At 46.7% G+C, this 26,589-nt stretch overlaps 1 protein-coding gene across 1 annotated transcript; it reads right to left on the reverse strand.

Moving 5' to 3' along the window:
• Positions 1 to 25,387, reverse strand: LOC141145943 (protein kinase C delta type-like). The gene is made up of 8 exons (XM_073632736.1): positions 25,331 to 25,387; positions 24,212 to 24,358; positions 23,948 to 24,039; positions 21,619 to 21,724; positions 10,540 to 10,752; positions 8,501 to 8,629; positions 8,273 to 8,378; positions 1 to 29 (listed from the first exon to the last, which is right to left on the reverse strand). Exons 1-8 carry the CDS (start codon positions 25,385 to 25,387, stop codon positions 1 to 3), a joined length of 879 nt encoding a protein of 292 aa, XP_073488837.1.
• Positions 25,388 to 26,589: the final 1,202 nt, after the last annotated feature.

The raw sequence follows: 26,589 nt of genomic DNA on the forward strand, positions 1-26,589 counted from the left end.
TCAAGCGGATTTTGTCTCAGGGCGGGAAGCTAGGGACAACACCAAAAAAACAACTATTCATCTAATCTTGTATATATAACAGCACAAACTGAAGGCTTGTTTATTGTCTTTTGATGCAGAAAAAGCATTCGACCGGGTCAGTTGGCAATTTCTATGTTTATCTCTGGTCCAGATTGGACTCTGTGTGAATTTTGTTGACAAGGACATGTCCTTATACTCTCGGCCTTCAGCGTCGGTACTGGTCAATGGTTCCTCCTCTAAACCTTTCCATATAGCAAACAGGACATGACAGGGATGCTCCCTGTCCCCGTTGCTTTTTGTCATTGTGATAGAACACCTAGCCTGTGCCACTCCTTCCTCTCACCACAAGCTTTCTCTTTATGCTGATGACTTATTAGTGTATCTACAACAACCCCACGTATCCCTACCATCCCTCTTGTATTAATTCCGCTGCTTAGGGGAGTTTAGCAATTTCAAACTCAATATGTCCAAAACAGAGGATCTTAATATCTCACTCTCTGAAGCCACTGTCTCTCAGCTATGCTCAAATTTTTCTTTTCAATGGTCACCTAAAGGTATATCTTATCTAGGTGTCATTATTCCTGCCAACCTTTCCAACTTATATTCTCGGAATTGCCCTCCGCTATTAACACATATTCAAAAGGATTTAGACTCTTGGAATCCATCTTCTCTACCTTGGTTTGGACCTATTAATGCGTTAAAAATGGACACTCCCAAAATTGCTTTACCTCTTCCAGATGGTCCCTACCCTAGTGCCCAAGCAGTTTTTTATCTCTTTGCGTTCATTGTCCATACAATTTATTTGGAATAGAGGCTTATCGCACATTCGCTATAAACTGCTCACTTTCCCAAAGCTTCAGGGTGGGGTAGGACTTCCGGACATTGAATTATACCATAGAGCTATGGTCCTGGCACGGGTGTTGGAATGGTTCCCCCAACCTTTTTCCAAGGCCTCTACGATGGTTGAACAGGATCTTTCTCCTGTTGACCTTAGGGCTCTTCTCTGGAGTTACAAGCAAGACCTTCATAGGCTTCAATACGCGTCCCCTCTGACACTTGCCGCCATACATTTGTGGTATAAAAAAGGTCTTCAGGGTCTCTTATCCTCAGACCCATCCCTTTTAACATCATTATTTGACAACCCTATGTTCCCTCAGGGAGTGAGAACTCTCGTGATGGGGTGGTTGAATAGATTGGCTTGGCCAGTAGCGCAATCTTTTGTTCATACTGATACTGGGCAACCAGTTGTTCCCCCGAGTGGCAGTAACTGGCTCACTGCCATCCACCTGTTTTAATTCTGTACGGGACTATTTGCTTCCACTCAAATCCACCAATCCCTGACTGAGTACGAACGACTGTGTTCCCTCTCTGAGACGCCCAGACATCTACTCTCTTCAATTTATAAATTACTTCATGCGTTGATGCACGATGGACTTCCTCTGTATACCAGAGCATGGTCCGTGGCCTTGGGGAGGGAGCTTACGACTGCTGATTGACTTCCTTTCGTTTTACTCACTAATCCACGATTTCTTGCTATGCACAGGAAAAGAATTATAAACTCCTCTCCTGATGGTACAGGGACCCCCTCTCATTGCATAGGATATTCCCTTCTGTACCTGCCACTTGTTGGATATGTGGTTCGACGGAGGGGAACTATTTGCATATTTGGTGGGAGTGCAGTGGGAGTCGCCCCTTTTGGTCCACAGTTTTTACCATCTACAATAAAACGTATCAGGAGTCCCTGTCACCTACCCCAGAGATAGCACTCCTGCCCATGCTACCGGTTCGTAGCGTCCCATAAACGAAGCCTGTTACGCTTCTTCCTCTCCGCAGCACGACAGCTGATTCCTTTGTTTTGGAAAACTGATAAACCCCCTCCATTATCCCTTAGGGTTTCCACCATTAATGATATCATGCGGATGAAGGAAATCCTTGCGCTGGATAATTACACTTTTGAGAAATTCAACGTCTTATGGTATGTATGGCTTGATTTCTCCACCTCTACCACGCTTAAGAATTTGATATGATCTGTCTATTATCGTACTTTTTCAAATTCTAACAAAATAATTAAAACATTTTTCTCCTTACAAGATACATTTTTATTATCGGTTCTTGGGGGTGCTCAAGCTCTTTCTCTCCCTTCTCGGGCCTCCTCAGGCCTTTTTTATTTTTTTATTTCTTTTCTCCTCCTCTTTATTTCACCCTGTCTCAGAATATTATATGGTCCTACAGGTTTTCTGTTTTTGTATTATGACACACAGTCTGTGAATTGGTTATCCATTTTGCAATACGCTATAAGAGCATTTTTCTATCTATTGCTGTGGACTCTAATATAATGGCTATCGTAAAATTTGTACTGTTTGGATATAACCCTTCATTATATTGTTATATTGCTTCTTTTGATGGAAACAAATAATAAAAATATATTTACCTCTAAAGTCAGCAGTGACAGTATTCACAGTATGGCTGCTGACTTCTTTTTTTTCCAGACTGAAGATCCTTCCTAAAGTGATTGTAAAGCTTTGTTTTTTTTTTAACCACTTCCCGCCCCCCCATATAGCAAAATGACGGCCGGAATGTGGTTCTATTATTATATGACGTCCAGCAGGATAAGCTGCGATCGCGCACCTGTGGGGGTGTGCGGCGATCGGTGGTGTGTCAGTCTGACACACGGCATCTCCGATCTAGGTAAAGATCCTATGATGTAGGCACTTTACCACATGATCAGCTGTGTCCTATCACAGCTGATCACAGTGTAAATAGGAAAAGCAATGTGACAGGCCAGAGTAGAGAAGAGCCGATTGGCTGCTCTTCCTGACGGGGGGGTCTGCACTGATAATCAGCACATGGAGATGCAGACCCATCGAGGATGCCCACCCATGACCACCAGGGATGCCCACCCATGGCCACCAGGTATGCCTGCCCATGACCACCAGGAATGCCCACCCATGACCACCAGGTAAGCCCACTAGAGCCCACCAGGGATGCAAATTAGTGCCCATTAGGGATGGCACTCTGTGACCATCAGTACTGCCTGACAGTGCCTCCTGATCAGTGCTGCCTATCAGTGTCATCTATCAGTGCCCATCAGTGCTGTCTATCAGTGCCCATCGGTGCCACCTATCAGTGCCCATCATTGCCACCTATCAGTGCCCATCAGTGCCGCCTATGAGTGCCCATCAGTGCTGTATATCAGTGCCACCTATCAGTGCTGCTTATCAGTGCCTATTAGTGCTACATATAAGTGTCTTATTATCAGTGCCACCTCATCAGTGCCAATCAGCACTGCCTCATCAGTGCCTGTCAGTGCAGCCTCATCAGTGCTCATCAGTGTAGGAGAAAAATTACTTGTTTACAAAGTTTTGTAACAGAAACGAAGAAAAACAAATTTTTTTCAAAATTTTCTTTTTTTATTTGTAGTGCAAAAAATAAAAAACCCAGTGGTGATGAAATACCACCAAAATAAAGCTAAATTTGTGGGAAAAATGATAAAGATTTTGTTTGGGTACAGTGTCACATGACTGCGCATTTATCATTCAAAATGTGATAGTGCTGAAAGCTGAAAATTGGCCTGGACAGGAAGGGGGGAAGTGCCCTGTATTAAAGTGGCTAAATAACAAACATGTTATTCTTAGCTCCTCTGTGCAGTGATTTTGCACAAAGTGCCCCTGATCCTCCTCTTCTGGGGGCTGCTGCGGTGCTCCTGGCTCATCCTCTTCTCGAGTGACCACAGGGAGAGCTGCTCTTCCTGGGGGGCACCCATGTGGGCGCGTTCCCGGGTCCTGCTGCTGCGTCTATTGACAGAGACTGCAGAACTCGTCTCTGCCCTCTGGCTACCGTGCCAATTGCACCTGCTGCTATCAATCTATCCAATGAGAATGGAGACAGCGGCTGTAGCTGCTGTGCTCGTCCCCGTCGCTGGAACAATCGGGTTCAGGTAAGTAAAGGGGGGGGGGCTCTGGGGGGCAGCTGCAGCACAAAAGGTTTTTCATCTTAATGCATAGAATGCATTAAGGTGAAAAACCCTCTGGGTTTACAACCCCTTTAAGTATGGCAGTTCACAGAACAGAACAATACGATACAAAATTTCCTAGCACACGTACCAGGTAACCAGCAAAATAAAACAAGTCTAAACTGTTTGAACAATTTGTATTAGGTTTACATTGTATGTATATTTGCAAATATATGTGAAGCTGCACTTCCACATCAAGGCCCCTCTGCAAAGAGCAGTCCCTAACTCTACTCTAATGTAATTTCCAAATTGAGACATTTATGGCAATAAATACATTTGGCAGCTAACCTAGTGCAAAAATGTTGATACAACAGAGGTTTTTGTTGCATATATTTGCAAACATATGTGAACTTACACAGCGTTCTCACAGCAGAGTGCGTGGATCTACTTTATGGCTTGATCACAGCAACACCTCGCATAATCTAGTCTGTTTTGGGTGCTCGTAGTGATACAACAGATGGTGCTAATAAAGTTTAGAAAGTCACTAGCACTTGAAATGATTATTTTTACCATTTATTGTGAGAGTAATGTCATATTATTCCAGTCAATATTTAATTGCTGGTTTGCACACATCTAGTGCCAAATAGCAAAAAGAAAAAAAAAATACTGGCCTCCAACCTCCCCTTATGGCCAGTCCAACACACTCCTAAAAAAAAGTAACGTCCTCCAACCTCCCCTATAGCTGGTCCAAAACATGCCTGCAAAAAAATTACCAGTCTCCAACCTCTCCTTTTAGCTGATCCAACACACGCCTGAAAAGAAAAAACTGGCCTCTAGCATCCCTTATAGCCAGTCCAACACACATCTAAAAAAAAATACGAGTCTCCAACCTTCCCCTATAGCTGGCCCAACACATGCCTAAAAAAAGTACCAGCCTTTAACTTCCCCTTTTAGCTGGTTCAACACACACCTGAAAAAAATACTGGCCTCTGACCTCCCCTAATAGTCAGTCCAACACACACCTTAAAAAGGACCGTCCTCCAATCTCCCCATATAGCTGTTCCGACACACTGACTACCCTATCACTACAAACTACACACTGACTATTATTATTATTTTTACCTATTATTGTGAGAGTAATGTCATATTATTCAAGTCAATATATTATTGCTGATTTGCACACATCTAGTGCCAAATAGCAAAAAGAAGAAAAAATACTGGCCTCCAACCTTCCCATATAGCCAGTCCAACACACGCCTAAAAAAAAGTAACATCCTCCAACCTCCCCTATAGCTGGTCCAAAACATGCCTGCAAAAAAATTACCAGTCTCCAACCTCCCCTTTTAGCTGATCCAACACACGCCTGAAAAGAAAAAACTGGCCTCCAGAATCCCGTATAGCCAGTCCAACACACATCTAAAAAAAATACCAGACTCCAACATTCCCCTATAGCTGGCCCAACACATGCCTAAAAAAAGTACCAGCCTTCAACCTCCCCTTTTAGCTGGTTCAATACACACCTGAAAAAAATACTGGCCTCCGACCTCCCCTTATAGCCAGTCCAACACACACCTAAAAAAGTACCGTCCTCCAATCTCCCCATATAGCTGGTCCGACACACTGACTACCCTATCACTACAAACTACACACTAACTACCCTATCACTACACACTGCACACTGACTACCCTATCACTACACACTGGACACTGACTACCCTATCACTATACAGTCTGACTTTCGCTCACAGCACTCCACAGAAACTGCCTTACTAAAACTCACTAACGATTTACTAACTGCTAAAACCAACAGCCAGTACTCCATACTCCTACTACTTGACCTCTCTGTGGCCTTTGATACTGTTGACCACCCGCTCCTTCTCAATAAACTACATTCCCTTGGCCTCCGAGATTCTGCTCTATCCTGGTTCTCTGCCTATTTATCACAGCGCTCCTTCAGTGTCACCTACAACTCTGTCTCCTACTCTTCATTGCCCCTTTCTGTTGGGGTCCCCCAAGGCTCTGTTCTTGGACCCCTTCTCTTCTCTATCTACACCTCCTCCCTTGGTCACTTGATAACCGCCCACGGCTTCCAGTACCACTTATACGCCAATGACACCCAAATCTATCTGTCTACTCCTCACCTCACTCCTTCAGTCTCTTCTCGCATTACTAACTTACTAACTGACATATCAGCATGGATGTCACACATCTTCCTTAAACTAAATCTCTCTAAAACTGAGCTATTAATATTCCCCCCCGCCCGTGCCCCCCTCCATGACTTTTCCATCAAAATCAACAATGCAACCATCAGTCCCTCCCCTCACGCCAGGGTACTAGGTGTAATCCTAGACTCTGACTTGTCATTTCAGCCTCAAATCCAATCATTGTCAAAAGTTTGTAGAATTCACCACTGTAACATCTCTAAAATTCGCCCCTTTTTAATAAATGAAACCACCAAGCTCCTCATTCACTCCCTTGTTATCTCTCACCTTGACTATTGCAACTCCCTTCTCATTGGCCTACCTCTCCATAGGCTATCCCCTCTTCAGTCTATCATGAATGCTGCTGCCAGACTTATCCACCTTACCAACCGCTCAGTGTCTGCCAACCCTCTCCTCCAATCCCTACACTGGCTCCCAATCACCCAGCGAATTAAATTCAAAATACTAACCACAACATAGAAAGCCATTCACAACTCTGCTCCGAGCTACATCACCAATCTTATCTCCAAATATCACCCAAATCGTCCTCTCCGCTCTTCTCAAGCCCTCCTACTCTCAAGCCCTCTCATCTCCTCCTCTCATGCTCGTCTCCGGGATTTCTCCAGAGCATCTCCCATCCTCTGGAACTTGCTATCTCCACCTGTCCAGCTATCCCCTACTCTTGCTACCTTCAGGCGATCCCTGAAAACTCATCTCTTCAGGAAAGCCTATAACACCTCTAACTAATCTTTTACCTCTTCCATCAGCTCATTCCCCACAGTTACAACCTTTTATACCACCTGCCCCACCCTATTAGATTGTAAGCTCTTCTGAGCAGGGCCCTCTTAATCCTCTTGTATCTTATTGTATTATAACTGTATTGTCCCCCTTTTATATTGTAAAGCGCTGCGTAAACTGTTGGCGCTATATAAATCCTGTATAATAATAATAATAATAATATACACTACACACTGACAACCCTATCACTACACACTGCACACTGACTACCATATCACTACACACTACACACTGACTACCCTATCACTACACACCACACACTGACTAGCCTATAACAACACACTGCACACTGACTACCCTATCACTACACACCACACACTGACTACCCTATCACTACACACCACACACTGACTAGCCTATCACAACACACTGCACACTGACTAGCCTATCACAACACACTGCACACTGACTACCCTATCACTACACACCACACACTGACTAGCCTATCACAACACACTGCACACTGACTAGCCTATCACAACACACTGCACACTGACTACCCTATCACTACACACCACACACTGACTAGCCTATCACAACACACTGCACACTGACTACCCTATCACTACACACTACACACTGACTACCCTATCACTACACACTACACACTGACTACCCTATCACTACACACCACACACTGACTAGCCTATAACAACACACTGCACACTGACTACCCTATCACTACACACCACAAACTGACTACCCTATCACTACACACCACACACTGACTAGCCTATCACAACACACTGCACACTGACTACCCTATCACTACACACCACACACTGACTAGCCTATCACAACACACTGCACACTGACTACCCTATCACTACACACAGTACACTGACTACCCTATCACTACACACCACACACTGACTAGCCTATCACAACACACTGCACACTGACTACCCTATCACTACACACCACACACTGACTAGCCTATCACAACACACTGCACACTGACTGCCCTATCACTACACACTGACTACCCTATCACTACACACCACACACAGACTACCTTATAACTGCACACTACACACTAACTAGCCTATCACAACACACTGCACACTGACTGAAATGTTCCAGCCTCCAACCTCCCCCTAAAGCTGTTCCAACACACCATGGGTATAGATAAAGGGGGTAGGGGGGGACAAACCCCCCAGGATGTCCTTGGTGTCAGGATGGTCACATGCCTTGCATCTCTTCCAGAGTGTGGGGGAAAAAAATCTATGGCCCTGCAACTTTTGCAGGGGGAGCTGATGGTGTATTTCTCCCCATCTGCTGCTGGTGAAAGAGAACCCACAGTAAAGGTCCTGGTCCTCTTCTGATAACTCAGGATTCAATACTACATTGTCAGGATCTATGATTTCCTCCATCATCATCTCTGTCGTCAGGTCCATCGGTGGTAACTGTGAAGAGAAGAAACATTATTACTAATATGTACAATGATAGCCTTTCTATTTGAAATGGTTATGCACACTCAGGTGCTGGGAGAATATGGAAGGACCAATGTGTGGTTCCTTATACTTACTGTCTCCATGTCGAATGGTGGGCTTACTTGCCAAGCCTTCAGTTTCATCCAGTCTACGCCGTTAAAAAGTGGGTGGCTTTGCAGATCTTTAACATGCATCTCTCTTGCATTTGGGCATTTGCATAGAAGCTGTAATAATATGCAAAACAAAGGTTAACATTGGTACAAAGGCAATAACTACCCATTTTTTCTTTAATAAATATTAATAAAATAGCAATTTTCTGGTTGGTAACAGATAGTGTTTACAAAAAAGGTGTAGAAATTGCGCCAGCTCCTAAGAAAAAACAAAATGAAGCAGCCGACACAGCAATCTGACCGTTGCGAATGTAAAAATAATAAAAAGTGTGGCGCTAATGAGTAGTGGGACACATGTAACTAAACAAGTGATAGTGATCTCTATAAAGGAGTGTTAGAGCTTGAAGTGTAAACTTATTAGGTGAATGGTATTGTTTTGTAAAACATCCCAAAAGAAAGAAAATATAACAATATATAGTGATGGTGAATGCTTAGATATGTAAGAGAGTGAATACTCAATAACAACCTGTAGGTTAATTAAAAAACAATCGTGCATGCACTACCATATTTGAAGAAACAATACAGCAAAATAATAATGCAAGGTATCTTAATATACTGAATGTGCAGCTCAGCAAAAAATAATGTTCATTTGGGCAAAAGCCACGAGAAAGGACGTCCAAGTCCCTAAAAAGGGTAGACATATATGGATACTGGAGGTCTATAAATGGGTGGATGGGGTACTCCTAGTTAACCCCACAGCCATCTGGGCGTAGGCCGTCTTCATATGAGGTGATTAAGGGCTGTTTTAAAGAAATCCTTAGGTACAAGCAGATTCCTCACTCATGTGGGTGGTTTCAACAAAGAGAAAGAAAAAGCAAAAGGATGCCCTCACCAGATAAGGTGGACTCACAGGCCGTTGGCGGTGAGTCAAACGAGCTTGTACCGTCAAGCGGTATAGGGTGACGATCTGTAGGAAGACTTGTGTAGAATCTTGTCAGAAGTCCTCGGGTGGTGTACCAATTTGGGATCGGGAACCCCCGGGATTCGGTTTCGGTCGCCAAATGACCGTTTCCTCAAAGGCCCGTCATATGAACGAATAGACAGAAAAGAGAAAAAGACTTCCACATAGTGTAAATCCTTATTTGTAAAAAGCGTTATAGCACTTTATTCAGGAGTACACTCCAAAAAATTACAAGCAAGGGCGATAAAAACTCGGCTCAAAAAATAAAATTGATATCAAAGGCATAAAAAGTAGTGTAAAAACAGCGCAGTGGGTAGTGGTGGGGTGTAGTCATAGAGACCCGACGCGTTTCGCCTCCAAAGGCTTCTGCTGGGGTATGAATAAGCCCCCCACACAACTGCGCTTTATATATTCTGTTTTAAATGCAGTGTAACAGCTGATTAGCGCTGTTACACAGGATGACTTCCGGGTTCGGCAGCGTCACAGGTGACAGGCAGTCACATGGTGTTTTTGTGGCCAATCATATCTTCTAAAGGCTGGTCAAGAACCAAGCTTCACTTCTGTTCTCCAATCAGCAAAGCGTCACTCCTATTCGTCCTGGTAATCACGTGCCGGTCACGTGATGTGTATTCTAAGGAGTGACGATAGGCCGCTCTCGGCCTGCGTATCATAGGAGGCAGGAAGTGGGAGCTTATCAGGCTGAGGCATGGAACGCAAACATAGCGGCGGTCCATGATATTAATATCTAATTTAGATCCAATCCCGTGTGGTGCGGTCTATATCCCGGGAATCCTCAAAAACTGTCTCCACAATTAAATATGATACAATTATATATGATACATATTATGCACATAATCACTAAGGATTCTAAACATACAGGCAAACAATATAGACAGGTGACTGTGTGGCATTTCAATGTGGTAATGATAGTAAAGGGGCATATGTAACTGGAATGACAGATACAGAAACAGATAGTGTTTACTTACTTTGTCCACTATGAGGTCATTAAGATCCGTGTTGAAATCCTCGGGAAACTTGGAACATCGTTGCAGATCGAGTCTACGAGCACCTCATCGACGTCTGAGTCGGTGTCTGAGCCATTGTCCAAGAAGGTGTCTGAGTCATTGTCTGAGTCGTTGTCCAAGACGGTGTCTGAGTTGGTGTCTGAGTTGGTGTCTGTGTAGGCGAATGGATATTTTCCAGTCACCATCTCATAGACTATAACTCCCAGGGAGAAATAGTCAGCAGCAAATCCATATGGTATTCTCAAATGGACCTGTAGAAATATCAAAAAAGTATAGAATAGTCATTGCTGGTTGCTTTACTGACAAGAAGAAGGGAAAGCAAAAAGATCAATTTTCACTTCTGGTGCCATGTAGAATGGAGTGCTGGCAGAGCACGTCCATAGTTGCCAACATTGTAAAAAAAAAATGTGGGACACTATTGTGGCTGTAGGCGGAGCCGTACAATAATTAGGGGGTGGGGCATTCATTTGTAGGTGTGGCTTACGGAAAACGTACAAATGCGGCGCGTGAAGCGCAGGGAAAAATGGGCGTGGTTTACGCGACATAGTGGCCGTGGCTTAACCACTTAAGGACCGCCTCACGCCGATGTACGTCGGCAAGGCGGCACGGGCAGGCAAAATCACGTACATATACGTGATTTGCCTCCCGCGGGTGGGGGGGTCCGATCGGACCCCCCCCGGTGCCCGAGGCGGTCCTCTTTTGTCCCCCGGCGATCGGAGGTGAGGGGGAGGCCATCCGTTCGTGGCCCCCCCCTCACGATCGCCGCCGGCCAATGGGAACATTCCTTTGCTGCTGTATGCTAAACAGCAGCAAAGGAAATGATGTCATCTCTCCTCGGCTCGGTATTTTCCGTTCCGGCGCCGAGGAGAGAAGACATCACTGTGAGTGCACAAACACTACACACACAGTAGAACATGCCAGGCACACAAAACACCCCCGATCCCCCCCCGATCGCCCCCCGATCCCCCCCCCAATCACCCCCCCCCGTCACAAACTGACACCAAGCAGTTTTTGTTTTTTTTTTTTCTGATTACTGCATTGGTGTCAGTTTGTGACAGTTAGGGTTAGCCCCCTTTAGGTCTAGGGTACCCCCCTAACCCCCCCTAATAAAGTTTTAACCCCTTGATCACCCCCCGTCACCAGTGTCGCTAAGCGATCATTTTTCTGATTGCTGTATTAGTGTCGCTGGTGACACTAGTTAGGGAGGTAAATATTTAGGTTCGCCGTCAGCGTTTTATAGCGACAGGGACCCCCATATACTACCTAATAAAGGTTTTAACCCCTTGATTGCCCCCTAGTTAACCCTTTCACCACTGATCACCGTATAAGTGTTACGGGTGACGCTGGTTAGTTCGTTTATTTTTTATAGTGTCAGGGCACCCGCCGTTTATTACCGAATAAAGGTTTAGCTCCCTGATTGCCCGGCGGTGATATGCGTCGCCCCAGGCAGCGTCAGATTAGCGCCAGTACCGCTAACACCCACGCACGCAGCATACGCCTCCCTTAGTGGTATAGTATCTGTACGGATCAATATCTGATCCGATCAGATCTATACTAGCGTCCCCAGCAGTTTAGGGTTCCCAAAAACGCAGTGTTAGCGGGATCAGCCCAGATACCTGCTAGCACCTGCGTTTTGCCCCTCCGCCCGGCCCAGCCCACCCAAGTGCAGTATCGATCGATCACTGTCACTTACAAAACACTAAACACATAACTGCAGCGTTCGCAGAGTCAGGCCTGATCTCTGCGATCGCTAACAGTTTTTTTGGTAGCATTTTGGTGAACTGGCAAGCACCAGCCCCAGGCAGCGTCAGGTTAGCGCCAGTACCGCTAACACCCACGCACGCACCGTACGCCTCCCTTAGTGGTATAGTATCTGAACGGATCAATATCTGATCCGATCAGATCTATACTAGCGTCCCCAGCAGTTTAGGGTTCCCAAAAACGCAGTGTTAGCGGGATCAGCCCAGATACCTGCTAGCACCTGCGTTTTGCCCCTCCGCCCGGCCCAGCCCAGCCCACCCAAGTGCAGTATCGATCGATCACTGTCACTTACAAAACACTAAATGCATAACTGCAGCGTTCGCAGAGTCAGGCCTGATCCCTGCGATCGCTAACAGTTTTTTTGGTAGCATTTTGGTGAACTGGCAAGCACCAGCCCCAAGCAGCGTCAGGTTAGCGCCAGTACTGCTAACACCCACGCACGTACCGTACAGCTCCCTTAGTGGTATAGTATCTGAACGGATCAATATCTGATCCGATCAGATCTATACTAGCGTCCCCAGCAGTTTAGGGTTCCCAAAAACGCAGTGTTAGTGGGATCAGCCCAGATACCTGCTATTACATGCAGTATCGATCGATCACTGTCACTTACAAAACACTAAACGCATAACTGCAGCGTTCGCAGAGTCAGGCCTGATCCCTGCGATCGCTAACAGTTTTTTTGGTAGCGTTTTGGTGAACTGGCAAGCACCAGTGGCCTAGTACACCCCGGTCGTAGTCAAACCAGCACTGCAGTAACACTTGGTGACGTGGCGAGTCCCATAAGTGCAGTTCAAGCTGGTGAGGTGACAAGCACAAGTAGTGTCCCGCTGCCACCAAAAAGACAAACACAAGCCCGTCGTGCCCATAGTGCCCTTCCTGCTGCATTCGCCAATCCTAATTGGGAACTCACCGCTTCTGCAGCACCCGTACTTCCCCCATTCACATCCCCAACCAAATGCAGTCAGCTGCATGAGAGGCATTTTCTTTATGTCCTCCCGAGTACCCCTACCCAACGAACCCCCCCCAAAAAAGATGTTGTGTCTGCAGCAAGCGCGGATATAGGCGTGACACCCGCTATTATTGTCCCTCCTGTCCTGACAATCCTGGTCTTTGCATTGGTGAATGTTTTGAACGCTACCATTCACTAGTTGAGTATTAGCGTAGGGTACAGCACTGCACAGACTAGGCACACTTTCACAGGGTCTCCCAAGATGCCATCGCATTTTGAGAGACCCGAACCTGGAACCGGTTACAGTTATAAAAGTTAGTTACAAAAAAAGTGTAAAAAAAAAAAAAAATATATAAAATAAAAAAAAATAGTTGTCGTTTTATTGTTCTCTCTCTCTCTATTCTCTCTCTATTGTTCTGCTCTTTTTTACTGTATTCTATTCTGCAATGTTTTATTGTTATTATGTTTTATCATGTTTGCTTTTCAGGTATGCAATTTTTTATACTTTACTGCTTACTGTGTTTTATTGTTAACCATTTTTTTGTCTTCAGGTACGCCATTCACGACTTTGAGTGGTTATACCAGAATGATGCCTGCAGGTTTAGGTATCATCTTGGTATCATTCTTTTCGGCCAGCGGTCGGCTTTCATGTAAAAGCAATCCTAGCAGCTAATTAGCCTCTAGACTGCTTTTACAAGCTGTGGGAGGGAATGCCCCCCCCCACCGTCTTCCGTGTTTTTCTCTGGCTCTCCTGTCTCAACAGGGAACCTGAGAATGCAGCCGGTGATTCAGCCAGCTGACCATAGTGATTTTCAGACTTAGATTTCGCTGGATGTAAACAGCGCCATTGGGTAATTGGGAAAGCATTCTATCACACCGATCTTGGTGTGGTCAGATGCTTTGAGAGCAGAGGAGAGATCTAGGGTCTAATAGACCCCAATTTTTTCAAAAAAGAGTACCTGTCACTACCTATTGCTATCATAGGGGATATTTACATTCCCCGAGATAACAATAAAAATTATTAAAAAAAAAAAAAAATGAAAGGAACAGTTTAAAAATAAGATAAAAAAGCAAAAAAATAATAAAGAAAAAAAAAAAAAAAAAAAAGCACCCCTGTCGCCCCCTGCTCTTGCGCTAAGGCGAACGCAAGTGGCGGTCTGTCGTCAAACGTAAACAGCAATTGCACCATGCATGTGAGGTATCACCGCGAAGGTCAGATCGAGGGCAGTAATTTTTGCAGTAGACCTCCTCTGTAAATCTAAAGTGGTAACCTGTAAAGGTTTTTAAGGGTTTTTAAGGGTTTTTAAAGGCTTTTAAAAATGTATTTATTTTGTTGCCACTGCACGTTTGTGCGCAATTGTAAAGCATGTCATGTTTGGTATCCATGTACTCGGCCTAAGATCATCTTTTTTACTTCATCAAACATTTGGGCAGTATAGTGTGTTTTAGTGCATTAAAATTTTAAAAAGTTTGTTTTTTCCCCAAAAAATGCGTTTGAAAAATCGCTGCGCAAATACTGTGTGAAAAAAAAAATGAAACACCCACCATTTTAATCTGTAGGGCATTTGCTTTAAAAAAATATATAATGTTTTGGGGTTCAAAGTAATTTTCTTGCAAAAAAAATAACTTTTTCATGTAAACAAAAAGTGTCAGAAAGGGCTTTGTCTTCAAGTGGTTAGAAGAGTGGGTGATGTGTGACATAAGCTTCTAAATGTTGTGCATAAAATGCCAGGACAGTTCAAACCCCCCCCAAGTGACCCCATTTTGGAAAGAAGACACCCCAAGCTATTTGCTGAGAGTCATGTCGAGTCCGTGGAATTTTTTATATTGTGACACAAGTTGCGGGAAAGAGACAAATTTTTTTTTTTGTTTTTTTTTTGCACAAAGTTGTCACTAAATGATATATTGCTCAAACATGCCATGGGAATATGTGAAATTACACCCCAAAATACATTCTGCTGCTTCTCCTGAGTACGGGGATACCACATGTGTGAGACTTTTTGGGAGCCTAGCCGCGTACGGGACCCCGAAAACCAAGCACCGCCTTAAGGCTTTCTAAGGGCGTGAATTTTTGATTTCACTCTTCACTGCCTATCACAGTTTCGGAGGCCATGGAATGCCCAGGTGGCCAGGGCCGGATTAGCCACAAGGCCACCGAGGCCAGGCCTCGGGGCGGCAGTGGTGTAGGGGCGGCGCCGCTCCTGCAGCGACTTCGCGGCCGCCCCCCCTTTCGTGCTGCCCATTACAGTCTATTATGGGCACCAGTGCCCATAGAAAAAGATGGCCGCTTGCCGACCATGCAACGGCGCATGCGCCGTTCCGAAGCCGGCTGGGCTCGGGAGAGCTCGTAAGCGCTCGGCCGGGCGGCGCATGCGCAGTAGCGGCGCCATTTTTGAAAAAAGTAGAGAGTAGCTAGTAATGTCAGCGGTGCGGCGGTGGGGGAGAAAGATGACATCTCTCATTGCCCGCACCGCTGTTCCGCCCTCCTCCTTCTGATGGCAGGCAGCATGGCAAGGGACATCCCAATCTGGTGGCAAGTGACATCCCCATCTGGTGGCAAGTGACATCCCCATCTGGTGGCAAGTGACATCCCCATCTGGTGGCAAGTGATATCCCCATCTGGTGGCAGGCAGCGTGGCAAGTGATATCCCCATCTGGTGGCAGGCAGCGTGGCAAGTGATATCTCCATCTGGTGCAGGCAGCGTGGCAAGTGACATCCCCATCTGGTGGCAGGCATGGTGGCAAGTGACATCCCCATCTGGTGGCAGGCAGCGTGGCAAGTGACATCCCCATCTGGTGGCAGGCATGGTGGCAAGTGACATCCCCATCTGGTGGCAGGCAGCGTGGCAAGTGACATCCCCATCTGGTGGCAGGCAGCGTAGCAAGTGACATCCCCATCTGGTGGCAGGCAGCGTGGCAAGTGACATCCCCATCTGGTGGCAGGCAGCGTGGCAAGTGACATCCCCATCTGGTGGCAGGCAGCGTGGCAAGTGACATCCCCATCTGGTGGCAGGCATAGTGGCAAGTGACAAGAGATGGTGGCAAGTGACACGCTCAGGGCTCCCAATGATTCTGCATTATGGTGAGTTGAACTATTTCAGTTTATATTACAATGTAATGATAGAAATAATGTGTTTCAATCATCCTGACACCATAACAACCATGGTGCCGGAGATTGAAGCACTAACACCAGCCATTGCCTTGAAAATTTGCCTGTGAAAAATCCTTACCCCTCGCGCGCTTACCCTGAAGTATTTTTAGTCTGTACAATTAAAGCCATTATTTTCAGTGTTCTCGTGTATGGAGATATGTTTTTAATTGATGTATTGTAGAAGTCATCGATAAAGGACGTGGTGTGTGTGTATGTGTGTGTGGGGGGGGGGGGGCGGCATTGAAGGACCCGGCCTTGGGGCGGCAAAGGGAGTAAATCCGGGCCTGCAGGTGGCACAAACCCCCCCCAAATGACCCAATTTTGGAAAGTAGACACCCCAAGCTATTTGCTGAGAGGTATAGCGAGTATTTTGCAGACCTCACTTTTTGTCACAAAGTTTTGAAAATTGAAAAAAGAAAAAAAATGTTTTTTCTTGTCTTTCTTCATTTTCAAAAACAAATGAGAGCTGCAAAATACTCACCATGCCTCTCAGCAGAAGCAGGATCTCCCAGTCTATGGATAGCGTAGGACCCACTGATCATGGGGTACTTTGTCGCAGGACTATCCATCTGAGATGATCCGTGGGAAGGTTTGCCATCCATTCTAAAGTTCCGTCAGGAGTCTGGATATGTTCTGAAGTTTTACTGCCATCCAATCGTGAGGTTCCTCCTTTTGATTGCCCGTTGGGGTTACAAGCTTGACTGACTCATTGAACGTACATTCTTATGAGTTCAATCCTTCTGGTAAGCCTTCACTTTTTCTCTATGTGGAGGGTCCATCACACCTTTGCATGCGTTATCCACGTGGTGAATAAGGAACTATATACATTTTTGGACTAACATCAGTCCTTTTCAGTCCTTAAAACATCCGAAGAACATCAGAGACTTTATTTGTTTATTTGTTAAGCTGTCATATTTTGCAGCTGTTGCTGTTCGACATAGACGTTTTCTTTATTCTTATATTTATATAAGCTTTTTAAACCTACAGCGCTACACTTGTCTATGCAGTGAAGAGTGAAATCAAAAATTTACACCCTTAGAAATCCTGAAGGCGGTGATTGGTTTTCGGGGCCCCGTGCGCGGCTGGGCTCCCAAAAAGTCCCACACATGTGGTATCCCCATACTCAGGAAAAGCAGCTAAATGTATTTTGGGGTGCAATTCCACATATGCCCATGGCCTGTGTGAGCAATATATCATTTAGTGACAACTTTGTGCAAAAAAAAAAAAAAAAGTGTCACTTTCCCGCAACTTGTGTCAAAATATAAAATATTCCATGGACTCAATATGCCTCTCAGCAAATAGCTTGGGGTGTCTACTTTCCAAAATGGGGTCATTTGGGGGGGTTTTGTGCCACCTGGGCATTCCATGGCCTCCGAAACTGTGATAGGCAGTGAAGAGTGAAATCAAAAATTTACACCCTTAGAAATCCTGAAGGCGGTGATTGGATTTCGAGGCCCCGTACGCGGCTAGGCTCCCAAAAAGTCCCACACATGTGGTATCCCCATACTCAGGAGAAGCAGCTGAATGTATTTTAGGGTGCAATTCCACATAGGCCCATGGCCTGTGTGAGCAATATATCATTTAGTGACAACTTTTTGTAAATATTTTTTTTTTTTGTCATTATTCAATCACTTGGGACAAAAAAATAAATATTCAATGGGTTCAACATGTCTCTCAGCAGTTTCCTTGGGGTGTCTACTTTCCAAAATGGGGTCATTTGGGGGGGGGGTTGTACTGCCCTGCCATTTTAGCACCTCAAGAAATGACATAGGCAGTCATAAACTAAAAGCTGTGTAAATTCCAGAAAATGTACCCTAGTTTGTAGACTCTATAACTTTTGCGCAAACCAATAAATATACACTTATTGACATTTTTTTTACCAAAGACATGTGGCTGAATACATTTTGGCCTAAATGTATGACTAAAATTGAGTTTATTGGATTTTTTTTATAACAAAAAGTAGAAAATATCATTTTTTTTCAAAATTTTCGGTCTTTTTCCGTTTATAGCGCAAAAAATAAAAACCGCAAAGGTGATCAAATACCATCAAAAGAAAGCTCTATTTGTGGGAAGAAAAGGACGCAAATTTCGCTTGGGTACAGCATTGCATGACTGCGCAATTAGCAGTTAAAGCGACGCAGTGCCAAATTGGAAAAATACCTCTGGTCCTTAGGCAGCATAATGGTCCGGGGCTCAAGTGGTTAAATGGGCGTGGCTTAAGAGGGTGTGGTTAGAGTCTGAGATGAATGAGGGATGGAGAGTGATGGAGAGGGGGAGGGATGGAGAGGGGGAGAGGGGGAGATGGGGAAAGGGGGAAAGGGGGAAAGGGGGAGAGGGAAATGACGGGACAGCAGCCCCAGATCCTAAACAATAAAAATGTGTGTATTCTAGAAAGTTTAACAATCAGCAGATAAAGATACTCCAAACACCTGGTGTTAGCACTTCAATCATCCCGGCACCATGGTTGTTATGGTGTCAGGATGATTGAAGTGCATTATTTCTATTATTAATATAAAATGAAATCATTCAACTCACCATAATGCAGAATCAGTGGGATCCCTGAGCGTGTCCCCAGCAGAGCCCCCCCTCACATCAGATGTCCCCAGCGGAGCCCCCCCTCACAACAGGAGTCCCCAGCGGAGCCCCCCCTCACACCAGGAGTCCCCGGCGGAGCCCACCCTCACACCAGGAGTCGCCGGCGGAGCTCCCCCTCACATCGTGTCCCCAGCGGAACCCCCCCTCACATCAGGTGTCCCCGGCGGAGCCCCCCCTCACATCAGGTGTCCCCGGCGAACCCCTCCTCACATCAGGTGTCCCCGGCGGAGCCCCCCCTCACATCAGGTGTCCCTGGCGGAGCCCCCCTCACATCAGATGTCCCCAGCAGAGCCCCCTCACACCAGGAGTCCCCGGCGGAGCCCCCCCTCACATCAGGTGTCCCCGGCGGAGCCCCCCCTCACATCAGGTGTCCCCAGTGGAGCCCCCTCACATCAGGTGTCCCCAGTGGAGCCCCCACTCACATCAGGTGTCCCCAGTGGAGCTCCCCCTTACATCAGGTGTTCCCGGCGGAGCCCCCCCTCACATCAGGAGTCCCCGGTGGAGCCCCCCCTCACATCAGGTGTCCCCAGTGGAGCCCCCTCACATTAGGTGTCCACAGTGGAGCTCCCCCTTACATCAGGTGTTCCCGGCGGAGCCCCCCCTCACATCAGGAGTCCCTGGCGGAGCCCCCCCTGACACCAGGTGTCCCCGGCGGAGCCCCCCTCACACCAGGAGTCCCCGGCGGAGCCCCCTCACATCAAGTGTCCCCGGCGGAGCCCCCCTCACATCAGGTGTCCCCGGCGGACCCCCCCTCACATCAGGTGTCCCCGGCGGAGCCCCCCTCACATCAGGTGTCCCCGGCGGAGCCCCCCCTCACATCAGGTGTCCCCAGTGGAGCCCCCCTCACATCAGGTGTCCCCAGTGGAGCCCCCACTCACATCAGGTGTTCCCAGTGGAGCTCCCCCTTACATCAGGTGTTCCCGGCGGAGCCCCCCCTCACATCAGGAGTCCCCGGTGGAGCCCCCCCTCACATCAGGTGTCCCCAGTGGAGCCCCCTCACATTAGGTGTCCCCAGTGAAGCTCCCCCTTACATCAGGTGTTCCCGGCGGAGCCCCCCCTCACATCAGGAGTCCCTGGCGGAGCCCCCCCTCACACCAGGTGTCCCCGGCGGAGCCCCCCTCACATCAGGTGTCCCCGGTGGAGCCCCCCCTGACACCAGGTGTCCCCGGCGGAGCCCCCTCACACCAGGAGTCCCCGGCGGAGCCCCCCTCACATCAGGTGTCCCCGGCGGAGCCCCCCTCACATCAGGTGTCCCCGGCGGACCCCCCCTCACATCAGGTGTCCCCGGCGGAGCCCCCCTCACATCAGGTGTCCCCGGCGGAGCCCCCCCTCACATCAGATGTCCCCGGCGGAGCCCCCCCTCACATCAGATGTCCCCAGCGGAGCCCCCCTCACACCAGGAGTCCCCGGCGGAGCCCCCCCTCACATCAGGTGTCCCCGGCGGAGCCCCCCCTCACATCAGGTGTCCCCAGTGGAGCCCCCCTCACATCAGGTGTCCCCAGTGGAGCCCTCACTCACATCAGGTGTCCCCAGTGGAGCTCCCCCTTACATCAGGTGTTCCCGGCGGAGCCCCCCTCACATCAGGAGTCCCCGGTGGAGCCCCCCCTCACATCAGGTGTCCCCAGTGGAGCCCCCTCACATTAGGTGTCCCCAGTGGAGCTCCCCCTTACATCAGGTGTTCCCGGCGGAGCCCCCCCTCACATCAGGAGTCCCTGGCGGAGCCCCCCCTCACACCAGGTGTCCCCGGCGGAGACCCCCTCACATCAGGTGTCCCTGGTGGAGCCCCCCCCGACACCAGGTGTCCCCAGCGGAGCCCCCCTCACACCAGGAGTCCCCGGCGGAGCCCCCCTCACATCAGGTGTCCCCAGTGGAGCCCCCCCTCACATCAGGTGTCCCCGGCGGAGCCCCCCCTCACATCAAGTGTCCCCGGTGGAGCCCCCCTCTCACATCAGGTGTCCCCGGTGGAGCCCCCCCTCACATCAGGTGTCCCCGGCGGAGCCCCCCTCACATCAGGTGTCCCCGGTGGAGCCCCCCTCACATCAGGTGTCCCCGGCGGAACCCCCCCCACATCAGGTGTCCCCGGTGGAGCCCCCCCTCACATTAGGTGTCCCCTATGGAGCCCCCCTCACATTAGGTGTCCCCAGTGGAGCCCTCCCTCACATCAGGTCTCCCCGGCAGACCCCCCCTCACATCAGGTGTCCACAATGGAGCCCCCCTTGCATCAGGAGTCCCACAGCGGTGCGCCCCCCCCTACCTAGAACCCCCGCCCCTTTCCATTTTAGACTGGCAGCGGGGTGGGGGTAGGCGGGGCGAGGTGGGGAGGGGCGAGGCGGAGCGGGGCGAGGCGGAGCGGGGCGGAGGGTGGGCGGCGACGCAGGAGCTCCGTCTCCCCCCAGCCGTCTTCCTAAACTACAGAAAAATAGCGGCCGGCGGAGACAATGTCTCCGCCGGCCGCGGACCTCTAGCAGCGGAAGCGGCGGCGGATGCGAATTCGTGAAGAACCGGATTTCTCGGGACATTTACTGGGACGCCACAAATTCGGGAATGGCGTCTAAGTCCCGGGAATGTCCCGGGAAATCCGGGACAGTTGGCAAGTATGCACGTCAGGGCATGAGACGAATGCACATCCATTTCTGATATGCCAAAATCAGTGATTCTGACATGTCCACTGCTATCCAGCAAAATGTTTTCTGGTTTGATATCCAGATGTACAATTCCCCAGCTATGAAAGGACTGCAGGCCACAAATGATCTCGGCAGTAAGGAATCTGATGGAGAGATAGAAAAGGTTGATATAAAGCATTTTTTATGGTAATCTAAGCCAGAAAATAACAAATCATTGATTCTAATGCTCCAATTATCAGGTATAGTTATGTATACTTGCAATAACTAAATTGTGTTGAAAGAAAATATTATGATAATGGCCAGTGGTGGCTGGTGCTCAATAGGGGGCGGCAAACCAACACCATTCTACCCCCCACCTCCCTGTGGGAGACAGATGGGAAGGTGACGATCCCCCCCACGCAGGATACGCACAGGAAGGAGGCGATTCCCCCCGCGCGCGCGTTGTAGATGATCAGGAAGGTGCCGTTTACCCCCTGTGGAAGCTGGCAATCAGAGGCCTCCTTACCTAAGGAGGCAGATGAGGAGGATCCGGGGTAGGGATGCTGCTCCTTGCTCCAGGGCCGTTTCTTTTCCTTCCTGCCAAATAGGAAGTGGGTCCTAAGACTCCCTGGCCAATTAGGTCTCAGGACCCGCTTCCTGATTGACTGGAAGGAGAATCAGGAAGACAATAGCGAATATTAATTAATTATTGTCACACAACTGGGTGGGCTCAGGGCGCACTTAAAAAAAAAACCACATTGAAATCCATGCGTCCGGCAGCCTGCATGTAGATTAGGGGCTGAGCGCATGGATTAGGAGGACGACACCCCTGCGCTCCATATGGACAGGCTGCCACTGATAATGGCTGAATTTAGCACAATGCTCAGAAGTGTTTTATAGGGATATTTGACATTGCTGATGAATATTTAAAAAATATGCTTTGTGAATTCTCACGAATAGTTTTTTTTGTGATAGTAAAAGTGTTCAGATATGATTGAATGAAATTGTACCGTCTCTCTTAAAGTGTATGTAAGGCCTAAACAGAAAACATTAAAAAAGCTTTCCCGCTCCATCCAAAACTGCGAAAAAGTTTTACATTTACAAACTAAGTCCAAAATCAGTCTCACTAGAAGCTTGCTATAATTTCTGGTGCCTGCGACGTCTCCTCAGCATGCGATTGTAAATGTATGGGCAGAGCTTTGGTAGGACAGATGTACTGAAAGTCAGACCTTCCTGATGTTATCTATGTAGTACTATGTTCTACCTTCATTCCTATTATGATGGTACCCTATTTCATACTGCGCCATCAATGAGAGTAGTGGGAGTCATTGGGTGTAGTAGGCGGTACTTAAAGTATATAAGACAGCAAACCACAGACTCCATGAGCTTCTGATGACGCCCAGTAGGAGGGGCGAAACATGTCAAGCTAAGGATAATCTGTAAAGGCTGTTTGGATGCCAAGGCGGCAATTTTTGCAAATTTTAAAGATTCTGATGTAAGTGTAATGATTTTAAACTTTTTAATAAACTTTGCAGTATTACACTATATGCCCTCTTCTCTTCACTTGTCCAAATTTTACTACTCCGATCGTCTTTGACCAAGTAAAGTATGTAGGATCTACAATTAAGTGGTGAAGGAGAGGAGATTCCATTCTCTGAGGCACAACCAATCTACATATCTGCTGGACAGGAGACACCATCTTGATATACACAGGCGTATCTATCATCTTTATCTGGTGAGTGGGGATCCAGGAGGGGAGCACAGGAAGTCACCAAGATTACATCAACGTGTCACCAGCCCTGCACTTTACACTTGATGAACTTTATTGTTTGCACTTTATTTTGCAATTTTTACATTTTTTTTACTTTATTAAATGCACTTTTTTTGCACTATATTGGCACTTTGTTACACATGTTGTCATATGACACATATTTGATGCGAGTATATGCTTGATATTTATGATTTAGAGAGGTAGCGCTGAGTATAAATTTTCTGTTGTCATTTTTTGGGGTACTCACCTTGCACTACAGCGGCAGCCCTATTACATATGTACATGTGGGTGGGTGTGTAAACACTCACGTATATGTACACTTTGTATTTATTCTATAATTTATTTGTAATTTATTTACAATTTTATTTATTTTTCTCCACGGCGCGGGTCTATCTTTATCACTTTTACCCTATTGTCTTACCTAACTTATATCTTGGAAAATCTCATATGTTATTTGTTCTATGTACAGTACTATATTCTACCTCCATCCCTATTGTCAGGGTACCTCCTTGGCTTATCTATCTTATATCTAGAACAAGGCTACACATTGATGTGCTCTATATACAGTACTGTGTTATAACCCAATTCCTATTATCATAGCACCCCACTGCCTTACTTTGTCATCTCAATAGTTAATGGTGCCCTTTCCTTTAAGAAGTTCTCTAGGTCTCTACCACTCAGGTATTCCATAACAAAGAATAAGAGATCCTGTGCAGAGGAAAGAAAGATCCAGGTTATAGAAATCATTCGCTTTTTAAATCACTATGCAGCTTTGGGTGGATTGTGAGAAAGGTAGGTGTCACTTACAGTGGTATTCTGAGAGGATAACCATTTAACACCAACCTCTTTCACAAAATAAATAGAAGGTAGAGTCACTTACCTTTGTCTGGAAGGTACCATATGCACAAATGCAGAGTGGGCTGGTACAAACTTCCTTCAGTATGTGGCTTTTGTTGAGGGCATCTTTGTAGTCTATGCTGTTCTTGATTAGGATTTTGACAGTGGAGGTGTGTGATGCCAAAACCACCTAGAGGAAACAGAGGGAGAGAAATTATAGCTGACAATTAGAGATGTTCATTGCCATTTAATACTTTATTTATGGGTCCACAATAATGGTAGAATCATTATAATGGCATTTTTATCATCACAGGGTCTACAATGGTGAAACAGCTGAAATTATGGGACCTTCTCTCATTCCTGGGTGGAGATATAAGTCAATGAAGAATCCACCAAGAAAGGTGAGATCATCCCATTACACTACAACTCATTCCGTCATAAAGAAGTTGTTCTTGAAACTAAGTTTCACCACCCTGATTCCTTCTATTTTATATAAAGTCAGACAACTAATTAAATGTTGAGCTGAAATCAACTAAATGCACTGAAGATGCATCAAAACAAAATATGTTTAATATAAGTCTTTCAATTTATTTTATTTAAAAAGCAGCAACAACCTGATTAGAAAAACCTATCCCCTGTCTCCCTGAAGCAGTGGTCTCCCTACAGAGCTTTGGCACGTCTCTTTCTGAATCAGAGCCCAGAGCTCTCCAATCAGCTTGGAATGTGAGCTTTGATGATTGGAGAGCTCTAGCTCTGACTTTCCAAGAGGCTCTGCTCTGTAACATGCTGGCAAGCGACAGCCTGTTCTACTTAGCTGCTAAAGAAAAAAATAACCATAAACACCTTTCGTGTTAATGCACCTGGAATGGATTTATCTGAATAAATGAAAATATTAGTTTGGGCTTTAAAGTGTATGTTGCGCTTTGCAACAGCCACACAGACAGAAATAAAATACTTTTCCTTAGTAGAGCAGAGGGAGGGGATATCTGTCTTGTTGCAGACTTTCCATCACTTCCTCTCTGGTGAAACCATTGTCAGCAGGACAGGAAGTGAGGGGAAATTTCTCATGCAGCTCTGGATAGCGATAAAGCCAGACAGGGGTTCAGATCTTCTCGCACTATATCTGAACATTTTAAACCAGAGAATATATCTGACCACTTACCTTTCCATAACTCCCTTCTCCGAGAAGGCTATGGAATCTGAAGCCATCCAATGTCATTGGGAGGATCTCCTTAGTGCTGTGGCACTGACGGTCACTTGTTGGTGGAGTCTCAGTGTGAACTTCACATGTTGGCGGAGTCTCAATGTAAACTTCACATGTTGGTGGAGTCTCAGTGTGGACTTCACATGTTGGTGAAGTCTCAGTGTGGACTTCACATCTTGGTGGCGTCTTGATGTGGATTTCATGTTGGGTCTCACTGGGGCAGACCTGCCGTGTGAGCTGCATCTGCAGTAAATACCATGTACATCTGCAATAAAAAAAAATTGGATTTATAACCTTCATCTACGTCTGATACGTTTTTATTTTTAGAACATCATATTGTAGGAAGTAAGGTTTAAAACTCCATTGCCAGGGACAATTAATAAACCCACCATGAAAGGGACACAGGGACGACTATTTTTCCCCTTCTTATAAAAATGCTGGTTGCCTGGCACTTATCCCGACTCACTGGATATGATACTTTCTACAAGTCAGTGAGTCAAGAAGCCAGCAACAAGTATTTTAAGTGGTGTGATGATTTAGAGTTAAATTAGAAGGCAGGTCACAAATGAAGTTGCAAAGCTGCAACAGGAAGTTGCCTGGCTGTGCATTGTGCCCATCCTATTACCACATGAAATTGCCCAAACCAAAATTGCCCCATTATACTGCCACCATCAAAATTGCCCCATCAAAACTGCCCCATCAACTTGCCCCCATCAAAATTGCCCCATCATATTGCCCTCATCAAAACTGTCCCATCCTATTGCCCCATCAAAACTGCCACCATCAAACTGCCCCATCAAAACTGCCCATCCTATTGCCCCATCAAAATTGCCCCATCAAAACTTCCCCATCAAAATTGCCCTGTCAAAACTGCCCCATCCTATTGCTCCATCACATTACCCCCATCAAACTTGCCCCATCATATTGTCCCATCAAAACTGCCCCATCCTATTGCCCCATCAAAACTGCCCCATGCTATTGCCCCCATCAAAATTGCCCCCATCAAATTGCCCCATCATACTGCCACCATCAAAATTCCCCCACCAAAACTGCCCCATCATATTACCCCATCAAAACTGCTCCATCATATTGCCACCATAAAAACTGTCCTATCAAAACTGCCCCATCATATTGCCACTATCAAAACTGCCCCATCAAAACTTCCCAATCAAAAGGGCCCTATCATATTGCCACGATCAAAACTGCCACCATCAAAA

The sequence above is a fragment of the Aquarana catesbeiana genome, linkage group LG05 (assembly GCF_042186555.1).
Source record: "Aquarana catesbeiana isolate 2022-GZ linkage group LG05, ASM4218655v1, whole genome shotgun sequence".
Taxonomy (NCBI): Eukaryota; Metazoa; Chordata; class Amphibia; order Anura; family Ranidae; genus Aquarana; species Aquarana catesbeiana.